Source organism: Arachis hypogaea, chromosome 19 (assembly GCF_003086295.3).
Source record: "Arachis hypogaea cultivar Tifrunner chromosome 19, arahy.Tifrunner.gnm2.J5K5, whole genome shotgun sequence".
Taxonomy (NCBI): domain Eukaryota; kingdom Viridiplantae; phylum Streptophyta; class Magnoliopsida; order Fabales; family Fabaceae; genus Arachis; species Arachis hypogaea.
Window position 1 is genome coordinate 124,461,594 of NC_092054.1, and position 14,599 is coordinate 124,476,192.

A 14,599-nucleotide genomic window follows, 5' to 3' on the forward strand; every position below is an offset into this window, starting at 1 on the left:
GAGCCTTTAAAACCCCTCCCGTTCTATAAATCATATTACTAGCCTTAAGCAAAAAAAAAAAAAAACAAAATAAAAATCTCAGGTTGAATCCTTGGTTAGCTTAAGATAGAAAGTGTGTATTGTTTAAGTGTGGGAAACCTATTGGGAACATGGATGATAGAAACAAAGGGTAGAAAGTTAAAAAGAATAAAATAATTCAAAATAAAAATTTTGGGAAGCATGCTCATGTGAAACCAAAATAATTGAATTACCATGAGCATCAAAAAAAAATTTTATTTTTCAGTATTCGAATAAAGGGGATACAAAAGAATTCTCCAAATGCAAAATAAAGCAATGCACATGGGACAAAATTAAAACTAATACGTGAGCATGTAACATAAAAAGTGGGAAAATTTGGGTGAATAGGTAAAGAAATTCTTGCTTTACAAAGTATGTATGTTAGGTGAGATCTTAGACTAATCAAGGATTCACTTATTAGCTCACTTAGCCTTATACATATACCCTTACCTTTACCTTGGCCCCATTACAACCTTAATTAAAGACCTCATGATTTTTGTATGCCTATATTCTATAATTTTTGATTGGTTAGATAAAGAACAAAGTTATAGAAAGTAAGGATAAAAGGAAGAATAGAGTGATTAACCCAATAAACACTGAGTGACTAGAGAGTAAACACAAAATCCAGTGAGGGTTCAATAGCTCATCAACATATATCTCTGCTTAAATTGTTAATTGTCTTGCAAATTTGTAAAATATATATTTTTTTCCCATCTTAATTGTAAAAGTGCTTTATCATTATCTAAGGTTTGGCTATGCATATATGATTCCTTGAGAATGTGAATTAATTTAACTACATGTAAGCTTTATATACAAGTGAATAAAAAAATTAGAATTGCATGATTCATTTAGGTAGTTGCATTTAGAATAGATTGCATTGCATGAGATTCCACCACTTCAACCTTAGCTTACTCTTTATCTTGGATTTAGCATGAGGACATGCTATTGTTTAAGTGTGGGGAGGTTGATAAACCCATATTTTATGATATATTTTGTGCTCAATTTAGGTGATTAATTCAATTCTTCACTCACTTATTCATATAAATTGCATGATTTTACTTTCCCTTCCTTATTATGTGATGTATGTGAAAAACATGTTTCTTATGCTTTAAAAATAATTATTTTAATTACCCTTTATTTTCATTCGATGCCGTGATTCGTGTGTTGAGTAGTTTCAGATCTTCTAAGGCAAGAATAACTTAAAGGATGGAAAGGAAACATACAAAAATGGAAAGAAAGCATAAAACGGAGTTTTTGAAGAAACTGGCAGTGACGCGATCGCGCGCCTTGAGCGAAACGCATATGACGCGGACGCATGACTGAAGCGACCGCGTGACAAGAAAAACTCCAGATGACGTGACCATGTGACCCATGCGGACGCGTGACAGAGGCCACACACCAGAAATTACAGAAAATGCTCCTAGCGATTTCTTAAGCCCTTTTTGGCCCAAATCCAAGTCCAGAAGGCACAGATCAGAGGTTATGTAGTGGGGGAATGCATCCATTCAAAGAGAGTCTCCAATTGTTCACTATTCATGATTTAGATGTAGTTTTGTGGGAGAGGTTCTCTCCTCTCTCTTTTAGGATTTAGAATTAGGATTTCTTTTGCTTTTAGGATTATCTCTTTTTATCAGGTTCAATATTCCTTTTTATTTATTTTCTCAATTTAATTTATAAATTCTTCTATGTTACAGATTATTCTTTGAATTAATGTTATTTGAGGTATTTCATTTTATTATTGCTCTCTTTTATTTATGTTACTGTTGCTTCCAATTTGAAGACATTTTTTATTCCAGTAGATTTACTTTTCCCCTTTTGGTCTTGGTTAAGAAATCAGTAACTCAGGAGTTATCAAACTCAACATGATTGATAATTGTTATCTTTGCTAATTGAATTGAACTTCAATAATCCCAATCTTTCCTTAGGGATTAACTAGGATTTGAAGATCAAACTAATTAGTCACTTGACCTTTCTTTGCTTTAAGTAAAGGCTAACTAAGTGGAATTAAGATTCAATCTTCATCATCATTGATAAGGATAACTAGGATAGGACTTCTAATTTCTCATACCTTGTCAAAAGTTTATTTTACAGTTGTTTATTTATTTTACCTGCCATTTAAATTACTTGTTCCTCATCTTCAAAACCCCAATTTACAATCTTCATAACCAATAATAAGAACATACTTCCCTGCAGTTCCTTGAGAAGATGACCCGAGGTCTAAATACTTCGGTTATCAATTTTTAAGGGGTTTGTTACTTGTGACAACCAAAACGTTTGTACGAAGGGATTTCTATTGGTTTAGAAACTATATCTACAACGCGACTATTTTTATAAAATTCTTTACTAGCAAAAATCCTAACGTCACATTTCCTTAAAAGGCAAGACCTATGGTGCTTGTGATTTGGAAATGAAACTTGACATGAGTAAGGCGTATTATATGGTGGAATGGTGCTTTGTGTGGTTCATGATGAAAAAGTTGGGTTTTTGTAACAAATGGATAGAGTGGATGAAAGAGGGTGTCTAGTATTTCTTATTCTGTTATTGTGGATGGTTTTTCTAATGGTTATTTCAAACCAACAAGAGGGATCCATCAAGGAAACTCCCTCTCCCCTACCTTTTTCTTATTTGTGCAGAAGGACTTTCCTATCTGCTCCACAAAAGAGAATAGGATAACTTGTTTTAAAGGCTTCGGCTAAACAGTAGATGTCCTATCATCAACCATCTTCTATTTGTTGACAATTATCTGCTATTTTGCAAAGCAAACCAGCACAGTTGTGAGAATTTACTTAATACCCTACAACTATATGGTGATGTTAGCGGTCAGGTGATCAATCTAAACAAGTCGGAGGTATGTTTTAGTAAGACACTCCTCAGCAGAATAAACAAGATCTAGCCAACATCTTAGAAATTTCAAATATCGGGGCATAGGACAAGTACGTTGGACTTCCATCAATAGTTACAAGGTCCAAACAAAAAACTTTCGCATATGTGAAAGATAAAGTTTCTAAAAAGCTAACACATTGGAAGAGGTTCTTCCTATCAACGAGTAGGAGAGAAGTTCTCATCAAAGCAGTTGGAACAGCTATACCAATATACTTTTTAAATTGTTTTAAGTTACTAGAGTCTGTAAATGATTACATAGTATGATGATATATTTTTGGTGGGGACAGTGGCAAAATGAAAGAAAGATACACTGGGTTGGTTGGGATGCAATTAGCAAAGAAAAGAAGTTCGATGGTATGGGTTTTCAAGATTTAAAAGCATTCAACTTGGTCATACTGGCTAAGCAGGGATGAAGACTTCTAACCAAGCAACATACTTTATTCTATAAGATTTTTAATAATAATTATTTTAGGCTTACCTTATTCCTGGATGATAAAACCGGAGTTTGCCCTTCATGAGCGTGGTGAAGTCTTTTAGAAGGGAAGAAGATCTTAGAAAAAGGAGTGAGATAGATAGTGAAAAAAAGAGGATCGGTGAAGCTTTGGGATGATCTCTGGTTTGGCAATGTTGCTCCAATTCGACTGCCCCAAACTGATGACTGAGCTCAGAATCTTCTCTACATGAGACAACTACTGGATGAGCTTGGTGTTTAGAACCAACAATTGATTAGAAGCAACTTCAACCAGAATATTGCTGATCAAATCTATCAAATTATTATAGAAGAAAATAAAAACCAGCTAACCTGGATTCACCATAACTCTAGCCATTTCACCGTAAATTCAAGCTACTCTATAGCCTGTCACTTCTTTCACCCATCAATAGAGTACCTCCCTGCTAGATTCAGAGAAGTAGGAATTTGGAAAGTTGTTTGGGAACTCAGATGTCAACCAAAAATCAGAAGTTTCACTTGAAAATCCGTTCATAATGGACTAGCAGTGAAATCAAAGCTTCATGAAAGAATACCTCACTTAAATGAAGTGTGCTCCCGTTGTTCCTCGGACACAGAGATGATACATCATGTGCTAGTGTACTGTCCATAAATTGAAGATGTTCTGTTCTAATTCAACCGAGGTATACGACTCCTTCCACGACTGCTCGGTCTTGGGGAGAGCTATATGTCGTCCTGGGGAGAGTGATGAAAAACCTCGGTAATGCGAAACACAGCGGCGGGAGCACCTGCAAAAAGTACTTCGACGCTCAAGTCAAAATAAGATATTAAGAAAATAATATGAATGAGAGAATGAAAGTGTATTTGTGACCTGTCTTCTTCTGAGCTTATTTGGTTTATTTTTATAGACGAGTGAAGCGTTAGCTTTCCTTTGTTTGTTCCGATATTTTCGGTTGGATAGTGAGTGTCGTTGTTGTTGTTAACGGACTAGAGATGATGATTGACTTGTGCGAAACTGTGATCAAGTTGTGGTTGAATTCTGCGTTATTGTTTCCGGATTATTTAGTCAGTTATGGTGGTGATATTGTTACCGAGTTTACGGGGTACACGTCATAGCCCCCAAGCTTGTCTGGCTCTGTACCAAAGTGGCAGGCAAGCTTTATATATTCGGCCTTTTGTATGTGTTTTCCCGCGCGTATTATTTTTGTGTCAGGTATTTTTTTTCTTTTGTGATATTGGCCCTTGTGGTGTTTGTAAAAAAGAAATGTGGGAGAGAGCAAAAGGAAGTCAAGGGGTTTTCTTCCTTGTGGAATGTGCTGCGATTAATGCGTCCCCTCACCGCATGGGTTTTCGATGCACTTAGCAGTTATCGTTTCGTTTACCCACTAAGTTAGTGGACTTTGTAATAATATCTGGTTGCTATTTTGGAATTGACATTCCGCTGTTTCACATTCTATACCAGTTAACCCCAACCATGACTTCTAAAGGTTAGTCTCTTTCCCTAAAGTTACTATTGTTTTTGTTTTTGAAATGGCGAAAGAGAAAGAAAAGCAAAAAGCAGTTGAGGAAAAGAAAGATAACCCGTACCATTGAGTTCATGATAATGTGAGGACTCAGTCTTCATCGTACATTGATGCTGAGTCCATATGTGAGCTCAAGGGTTTGAAGGTGGTGAAAGAGGGTTCGGGTGTAGGTGTTGAGCTGCTTCACTGTTCTGGTGAGGATAGGGTTTATGAGAGGAGGGGGGATTGGCAATACTTTTACATGTATACTCCTTGTCTTATCGAACTGAGTGTTAAATTTCCATTTTCTGCTTTCGAGTGTGATGTCTTAGCCCAACTCAATTGTGCACCTTCACAGTTACACCCTAATTCTTGGGCGTTTCTTCATGCTTTCCAATGTCTGATGGACTTTCTTTCCTTTCCTTGTTCTTTGTCGGTATTTTTCTCACTGTTTCAGTCGAAAGGGGTTCGGAAGGGGTTATAGGTTTGCTTAAGTAGTTTTCCTGGTCATTCCCTTTTCCTGTTATACAAATCCTCTTTTAAGAATTTTAAGTCTCTTTTCGTCAAGGTTCGGTCAGTGGAGGCCGAGTATCCTTTTTACTTAGATGACGAGCTTATAGAGAAATTTCCTCTGTATTGGTGTTCTGAGCCGATTCAGATCCTTGAGGCTGCTGAGCGGAGTGAAGAAGAAGACTGTTTTCTAGAGCTTTTGGTAGAATTCTTTGCCACTAGGGAATGTTTGTCTATTCCTGAGCTTTTACATTTGCATGACTCTGGTAATAGTGAAGGTCTGAGAACTTATATAGGTAATATTTGTTGTTATTCTTTTTGTCACTTTTTGAGTTTTTCTGACTTCTGTTGTTTGTAGGTGGTCGAGTTCCTCATCTGGATCCTTCTCGTTTTTAGTCTTTTCTGAAGAAGAAAAGGGAGAGTGACGTTGGAGGTTCTGGGGTTTTGAACGAGAGTGGTGGGGAGGCTGTTCAGTCTGCCGCATAGCCTGCGTCTTCATTTAAAAGAAAAAGGGATGATACCGAGAAGTCCCTAGAGGTTATTTCGGAGGGTGACAACGAGGTCGCTGGTAGTGGTAAGTCTGCTTTTGATAGGCTAAAAAGACTTCATGGTTTTATTCATGCTACGAGTCCTCATTCGTTGTGGAGCGACCAATTTCCTTTTGCTGAGCTCTCTGACAGGGTATCTCAATACCCTGGTGATATGCTTATGACTCGCGGAATTGGTACGGAAGGGATGGGGAAGTTTATCCAGGTCGGCTTTCTTCTTTCTCTTCTTCTTCTTCTCTTTTTTTTGTATGTTTACATGGTACGTTGGTTTGGTGTTAGATTGTTGCTTCACGTTTGATGTGCGTTGGTCGGACGACTGAGCTGCTTGGTGCTGAGCAAGAAGTGACTATAGATAGGGTCGCTGACTTGGAGAGGTCATATAAGAAAAAAGTTCCACAATATTTATGAGATCAAGTATGCCCATTCACCTTTTGCATCACTGAGCCTTTTTCTCATTGCCTGCAAGATTACTCGGTTAGCAGCTTCGGCCTGCCCATTTGTTTGTGGGTGCTCGACCGAGCTAAAGTGATGCTGTATGTTAAAGTTTTTCAAAAACGATGCAAGTCTGTTATCTGTAAATTGTCTACCATTATCTAATATTATCTCCTTAGGTATTCCAAATCGGCATATGATATTTTTCCATATAAAAGATCGTACCTTTCGGCAATTATTCTTGCTAGTGGTTGTGCCTCTATACATTTTGAGAAATAACCTATTGAAACTAAAAGAAATTTGACCTGTCCTGGCGCTATTGGGAATGGGCCGAGGATATCAAGCCCCCATCTATAGAAAGGCCAGCTTACCTCCATACTGTGCAATACCTCAGCGGGCTTCATTGATATGGCAGCATGCTTTTGACAATTATCGCATGTTTTGACCTTTGTTATACAGTCCCTTTGCATTGTTGGCCAGTAATATCCTGTTCGGATAATCTTGGCTGCTAGAGCTCGTCCTCCGATGTGATTACCACATACGCCCTCGTGGACCTCATTCATGACTTCCTCAGCTTCGTTTTTGCCGAGGCATTTTAATAATGGGTGTGAGAAACCACGTCTATATAGTTCTCCTGCAACAGTTGTAAAAAAACTTGCTTTTCGTCTAAGGTTTTGAGGATTAGTCTCATTTTTGGGGATAACCCATGTATTAATATATTCAAGAAAAGGTATTCTCCAATCGTTTGTATGAGTGACGTTCATTATGCACATTGACTTAATGCTAGATTTTTCTAGAGTGAGTTGTGATAGTACCGATGTGTGTGTATTCGCTCTAGTAGCGGCAAGTTTTGATAATATATCTGCTCTAGTGTTCTTTTCTCTATGCACGTGTGATATAGTAAATTTATCAAATTTTGAAATAAGATCCTTTGCTATGAGCCAATACAGCTCTAACAGAGGATCCTTTACCTAGAAATCTCCTTTGATTTGTTGTACCACTAAGAGGGAGTCACAATATACTGTCAAGCTTTGCACTTAGAAGTTGAGGGCGAGCTTGAGGCCTGCTATGAACGCCTTATATTCGGCTTGATTATTGCTTGCCGAAAAATGGAATTGAAGGGATTGTTTGGCCATTACCGTTTCCCCGTCCTTCAAGACTATCCCAGCTCCGCTTCCTTCTCGGTTTGATGCTCCATCTACATGAAACTCCCAAGTTTGTTGGTTTTGCTTGTCAGAGGTAAGTTCGGAAATGAAATCTACCAAGATCTGCGATTTCAAAGCCGATCTTGACTGGTACTGAATATCAAATTTAGATAGCTCGATGGACCACTTTATCAGTCGTCCTGCCAGTTCTGGTTTTGTTAGTATTTGACTTAGTGGTTGGTTCGTCCTTACGATTATTGTTTGGCTCTGAAAATAGTGTCTCAGCCTCCTTGCTGTTGTTACTAGTGCCAAGGCTAGTTGTTCTATTCTGGGATATCTTCTTTCTGTTGGCTGCATAACCCTACTAACGAAGTATACTGGTTCTTGTGTTTTTCCTGCCTCAGTGACAAGAACCGAGCTTACAGAATAATTAGAAATAGATAAGTATAAATACAAAGGTTTACCGATCTCTGAGCTTTGCAGCACTAGTGGTGAGGAAAGGATGGCTTTAAGCTCGGCAAATGCTGTCTCACATTCTTCTATCCATTCGAACTTTTTGGTTTTGGAAATCGTCTGAAAAAATGGTATTGATCGGTTCGATACTGTGAGTAGAAATCGTGACAGAGCGGCCACTCTCCCTGCTAGCTGTTAGACTTCTTTTATTGTCTTAGGGCTTGCCATGTTAAGTATTTGCTTCACATTTCTCGGGGTTCGCTTCGATTCCTCGGGAGGTCAGCATGAAGCCGAGGAATTTTCCTCCTTGTACCCCAAAGGCACATTTATCCAGATTGAGTCTCATATTATATGCTCGGATCTGTTTAAATATTTCCTTGAGGTCGTCGTAGTGCGATCTTTCTGATGGAGTCTTCGTCACCATGTCATCCATGTAGATCTCCATATTCCGACCTATTTGTTGATGGAATACCTTGTCCATTAGTCGCTGATATGTTGCACCTGCATTCTTTAGGCCGAATGCCATTACTTTATAACAAAAATTCCCATGTTTAGTTATGAAAGCTGTTTTGCTTTGGTCTTCTGGATGCATAAGGATCTAGTTGTAACCAGAATATGCGTCCATGAAGCTTAAGCTTTTGAATCCTGATGCATTATCTACCAGTTTGTCAATACAGGGCAATGGATAGGCATCTTTTGGACATGCCTTGTTAAGATTTGAAAAGTCGACGCACATGCGTCATTTACCGGAATTTTTTCTTACCATTACGAAGTTCGAGAGCCATGTAGTGAAGTGAATCTCTTTGATAAAGTCGGTGCTGAGGAGTTTCTTAGTTTTTTCCAAGGCCGCCTTGACCTTCTCCGCCCCGATGTTCCTCTTCTTTTGAGCAACAGGTCAGATTGTTCTATCAATGGCGAGCTTGTGGCAAATGATGTTCAAATCTATCCATGGCATGTATACCGGGGTCCAGGCGAATAAGTCGACATTGTCTTGTAATACCTTGATGAGTTTTAGTTTCTCCTGTCCTTCGAGAGCTCGGCTGATATAAGTAAATTGTTCTGGCTTTGATGTCAGGGGGACTTTTTTGGAGTTCGTTCGCTGGATGAGGTCTTTCCTGGGAGTCCCCCTCGGATCGATTTCTGCTAGGGACAGTACTTCACTCGTGTTGTGGATAGCCTTGAACTCTTTTTGATGTTTTCCTCTTATATCTGCTCTTTTTAGGCTTGTATTGTAGCATTTCCGAGCTTGTTAGCAATCGGAGTGGACCGTTGCCATCCTGCCATCCTGTGCCTGAAACTTAACACATAAATGTAAGGTAGACACCACTGCTCTGAATATGTTCAAAGCAGGCCTTCCGAGGATAATATTGTAACGACTGGGGCAGTCTACTATAAGGTATTGGATATCAATGGTGCGTGATAATGGAGTTTCTCCCATTGTTGTTTTTAACCATATGTAGCCTTTTATTGGGACTCTTTCTCCTGAGAACCCTACCAGTTCTCCAGATGAAGGTTGAATGGCTTTTTCAAATAATTTCATTTTCTGAAAAGTAGAATAAAAGAGGACATATGCACTACTACCTGGGTCCAAAAGGACTTTTCTTACCAGTAATTCGCCTGTTTGGATGGAGATTACCACAAGGTCGTCTAGATTTGGGCCAGGCGTTGATAGGTTAGCCTGGCTGAAGGTAATTTTGAGATCTGCTGTCTTGTTGTTCCTTTGGGGTGCTGTTCCTTCGATTGCAAGCATTGCTCGGTAACTTCGTTTGTGTGCTGCGTTTGTCTTGCCTCCTCCAGTGAATCCTCCGGATATGCAATTTATGACTCCCTTTGGTGGGTTAGAGTTGGACCATCTACTGTCATCATTTTCTTCCGACATTCGTTGACGCTCCTTTCGGTCTCGAGTGTTTTCCTTGTTTCTTCTTCCTTCGCCGTATTTGTCCAAGAGGCCTTGCCGGGCTAATCTTTCTAACAAGTCCTTGGTGATTATGCATTCATCCGTCGTGTGCCCATACTTCTTCTGATGGAAAGCACAGTGTTTGCTTTTGTCCACAAACTGTTGATCCTGGTAACTTCCCGCTCGGGCGGGAGGTTTTATTATTTTGGCATTGAGAATCTCTTTGATTATCTTTTCTCTCTTTGTGTTGAATCTGGTGTAAGTATAAAATTTTGGGATGAGCTTGAATGGCTTCCTTGGTTCCTTGTTATTTGGCGATCTTACAGACTTATCTTCTTCTTTCCTGGGTGGTTGTCTGTCAATTCTCTGAGCCTCACGAAGTTCTTTGATCTCCATTTGTCCCGCTGCCCTTTCTCGGAACTCCTCCGGCGTCTTCGGTTTAGTCACCGCGATTGTCTTCCGGAACTTACCGGGTCAGAGGCCGGCCTTAAGGGCATGCAGGTGGACTGCTGGGTCTAGCTCTGGTATCTCCATAGTTGCTTCGGCAAACCAAGTCATATATTCCTTTAAACTTTTGTGTTGTCCTTGTCTGATGGTACCAAGGTAAACTGATCTGTGTACGTATATCCTCGAAGCTGCGAAATAGTCGATGAAGGATCTCGCCAACTCCTCAAATGAGGAGATCGAACCTGCAGACAATTTAGAGAACCAAAGTAATGCATCACCATCAAGATAAGTAAGAAAAGCTCGGTAAAGTACAGGTTCATTATTAGCGTCGTTAAAAAACATCATGGATTGGAACTTTTTAACATGAGCACGGGGGTCACCAATCCCCTTGTATGGCTCGAGCGTGGTAGGTAGCACGAAGTTTTTTGGCATCTGAAAGTTGGTGATCTCTTCAGAGAACGGGTTATCTAAGGTCAGCTACTCTTTTGGTGGATTGACGCTCAATGGATCTGTATTGCCTTGAGCTGATCCTTTAGAATTTCCTTCCTGATGCTTTTCGGCATTGTTGTGGACGGATAGCTCGGCTATCCTTCGGACTTCTACCTGAAGTTCAGTGATCTGAGCTAGGAGCTCTGCTTGCGTGAGTTGATGGACCCCATTATCAACCATTCCTGGAGATCGGAGATCCTGCAAAAGAAAAGAATAAAGAGCTGGGTAAAGGAAATAGTGGGGTTAGATGAATTTCAGGCCCCACAATGGGCGCCAAATGTTCTGTTCTAATTCAACCGAGGTATACGACTCCTTCCACGACTGCTCGGTCTTGGGGAGAGCTATACGCCGTCCTTGGGAGAGTGATGAAAAACCTCGGTAATGCGAAACACAGCGACGGGAGCACCTGCAAAAAGCACTTCGACGCTCAAGTCAAAATAAGATATTAAGAAAATAATATGAATGAGAGAATGAAAGTGTATTTGTGACCTATCTTCTTCTGAGCTTATTTGGTTTGTTTTTATAAACGAGTGGAGTGTTAGCTTCCCTTTGTTCTAATATTTTTGGTTGGATAGTGAGTGTCATTGTTGTTGATAACGGACTAGAGATGATGTTTGACTTGTGCGAAACCGTGATCAAGTTGTGGTTGAAATTTGCGATATTGTTTCCGGATTATTTAGTCGGTCATGGTGGTGATATTGTTACCGAGTTTACGGGGTACACGTCAGAAGGCATGTAAAACTCTTCCCCATTGTAAACTCACTCCCCAGAAACACTCAACTCAAACCTTGGCAATGGTGAATTGAGCTTGTGGAGACATTGATGAAGAAATCTGAGTTTAAAGATAACCTTGCTCGAGTAACCTCTACATTGGGGACTGTGGTTGGACAGAAACGCTATTGTGTTTGAAGGAAGAAAGAAAATTCTTGGAAAAATTTTGGCGAACGTTTTACAATTTGCAGTTGAATTTACAAGGCACCACTGTCGATAATGAAGAGGATGACACATCCCTCTTTTAATTTCTCGAAGATCTACTTTATTCTTTCTTTCTCTTTTCCTTTTGATTTTTTATTTTATAAACTAAATAAATGTAATAATTACCAAAATAAATAATTTTAAAAATATTTACTGAAATAAATACCTCTTTCTTATCTTGTTTACAGTGTAAAGTGTAAACGAGATAAGACAGATGTATGCAACACGTATTTATCTCATTTATAGTGTAAACGAGATAAGAGAGAGGTATTTATTTCGTTAAATATTTTTAAAATTATTTATTTTGGTAATTATTATATTTATTTAATTTATAAAAATTAAAAATCCCTTTTCCTTTAGCATGTAATTCTTTTTCAATTAAGAAATTCCCATATTATCCTTATGCGTTTGTTCTGGTCTTCTGGACAAAATATGGACAGATAGGTAGCGTTTAGAAGACATGGATATTGAGATTGAGAGACATAGACTGAAAGATAGAGATTGAAATAAATTTTAGTATTGTATTTGGTGTAAAGTGGGAGACAGAGATTGAAATAAGAATGAAATTCTAATTTAATTTACACAAATAGTAAAATTAGAATTAATTAATTAAAATGAATATATTTTAGGTATAAAATATTATTAAAGTTTCAGTCTTCTCTCTTAAAAATTTCAGCCCTCTTTTTGAAAGTATTGAAATACTGAAATTTTAGAGATAGAGACTGAAATTTTAGTACCAATCTCTAAACCAACAAATATAATACTAAATCTTAGTGTCTATCTTAGTACCTCAAAACAAACGCCACCATATAGTTATTTTCTTATCAATACAATAACTAATATCTTTGCCAAAAAAATGTAGGATGCTTAACGTGTATTTTTTATTTAATTAATTTTTCTTAAAACAAAATCATTACACTTTAATTATTCATCACCTTTTGCTTTTTTCAATTTGTCTTTTGTCTAATTATCTCTATCTAATGTTGGAAATTTCTACCTTTTTTTTTTTGTCAAATAACACATATATTTATTTTTTAATAAAAAAAATATGAAATAGGACTGGATTCTATCTCATGATGCTGCTGCTACATTCATTTGGTCGAGGAAGGTCTTCCCTTGTCTTCTATGTATGGCTGGCTCTTCTTGATCTTGAGGTTATGGGCTAACTCGACCGTAGAGAGAGGGGTTTAAGATGCCCTCGTCTAAGTCTGTCTATTTCTTTGTTTTAGCTGCTTTCCTGAAGCAAGGAATTAGCTTCCTTCCTTAGCCAGTGTTGTTGGAAGTCCTCGAAAGCGAGTGAATGTGGCATTCCCGTATGGTGAAGCTTTCGAAGTGGAAAAAGTTAAGGCACTACCTACTTGAACACCAAATCAAATTGATATCCAGAGTCGGTCCTATCAATTCAAACTCCCCACTTTCATATATTCAATGAGAAACTCAGCCACTCTGCTGCATCTCATTTTATTGGCATGTAAATTATTTCACTTTTTTCCTTTCTCTATTTATGTTTTTATATTACTTATTTAATATTTTTGTAAATAATATAATATGATAGTAATTATAAGCATATATTACTATAATTGGATATATTTTATAAATCTTTAAATCAACCAATAATAGAAATTAAAAGAAAATTAGAATATTAATTAAATTATTTCTTTCTAATATTTTTAAAGTTTTAATTTAAGTTTAATCATGAGCTATGATTACTGGTTTCATAAAAGAAAATTAAAATAAATACTCTTTTCATCAAAATTGTTAAAAATTAATATCTTAAGTGCTCGTTAATTATGTTGACGAGAACTAGTTAATCAAAAAATAATAAAGATAAATAAGGGATATATATTTTAAAGAAGACCAATAAAATTAAATTCACAAATAATAATAAAATAAAAAATAATCGTTGAAAGTGAAACATCATCACATTGTTGAAATGAGACTTTTTATGCTTTCTAAAACTAACATTTCAATTAAAGATTGAGATGGATTTAAATTTTATTTAAGGATTTATTGTTGGCCAATGAATTACTACATGCATAAAGCAACATTTTAATCCGTAACACTTACTTAAGCGAATGAATGAGTAAAAACACTTGTCCAAGTCAAGTTAGTTTATTACGTAAATATATTGCACCTTCTACTAACAATATTTCTGATTCTATCTCATATATACTTGTTCCTTTAAACATTCAATCTCTTAAACAGACAATAAATATCTCTTCAGAAACACCCTCTTCTTCTTTCTCTCCTCAGCCTTCATATTTCACACCAATTTTTCAACCAATGATCCTTCACCTATTCCATTCCGATTTCTAGAATAGAAATCCAATTGCCCCTACAACAAGGAACATCTAACCAACTCTCTATGATCACAAGATCCAAGTCTGGGATTGCTAAACCTTGAATTATGTATACCTGACCACACCTAATCTTGATCCTTAGTTTCTTCAAACCATTACTATTTCTATCAAACAGAAAATTGAATTACCTCATTGGAAGTCTGCGCTGCAATCTGAATTACAAGCTTTGCATCGAAACAAAACCTAGAGCATTGTCCATGTTCCCTCAACCTATCATTGGATTCAAATGGGTCTTTTCCATCAAGAGAAGTCCAACCGGTTTTGTTAAGATATAAAGCACGACTGGTTTGCCTTAGGAAATTATCAAATAGAAATAGTTGATTTTACAGAGGTGTTCGGCCCTGTAATCCAAACTCCAACTGTTTGTGTCATACTCAGTCTTATTCTCTCATCTAAATGACCAATTTTACACTATGATTTTAACAATGCATTCCTAAGTGGAAAGCTCCTAAA

At 37.5% G+C, this 14,599-nt stretch overlaps 1 protein-coding gene across 1 annotated transcript; it reads right to left on the reverse strand.

Annotated features, from left to right (window-relative positions):
• Window positions 1–9,227: 9,227 nt before the first annotated feature.
• On the reverse strand, window positions 9,228–10,271 carry LOC112778685 (uncharacterized). Its single transcript, XM_025822981.1, has one exon. It carries the CDS (start codon window positions 10,269–10,271, stop codon window positions 9,228–9,230), a length of 1,044 nt encoding a protein of 347 aa, XP_025678766.1.
• Window positions 10,272–14,599: the final 4,328 nt, after the last annotated feature.

What these genes read in the sequence shown, in the direction of transcription:
- LOC112778685 (XM_025822981.1), bottom strand. Translation starts at nt 10,271, where the DNA reads ATGGAGATCAAAGAACTTCGTGAGGCTCAGAGAATTGACAGACAACCA.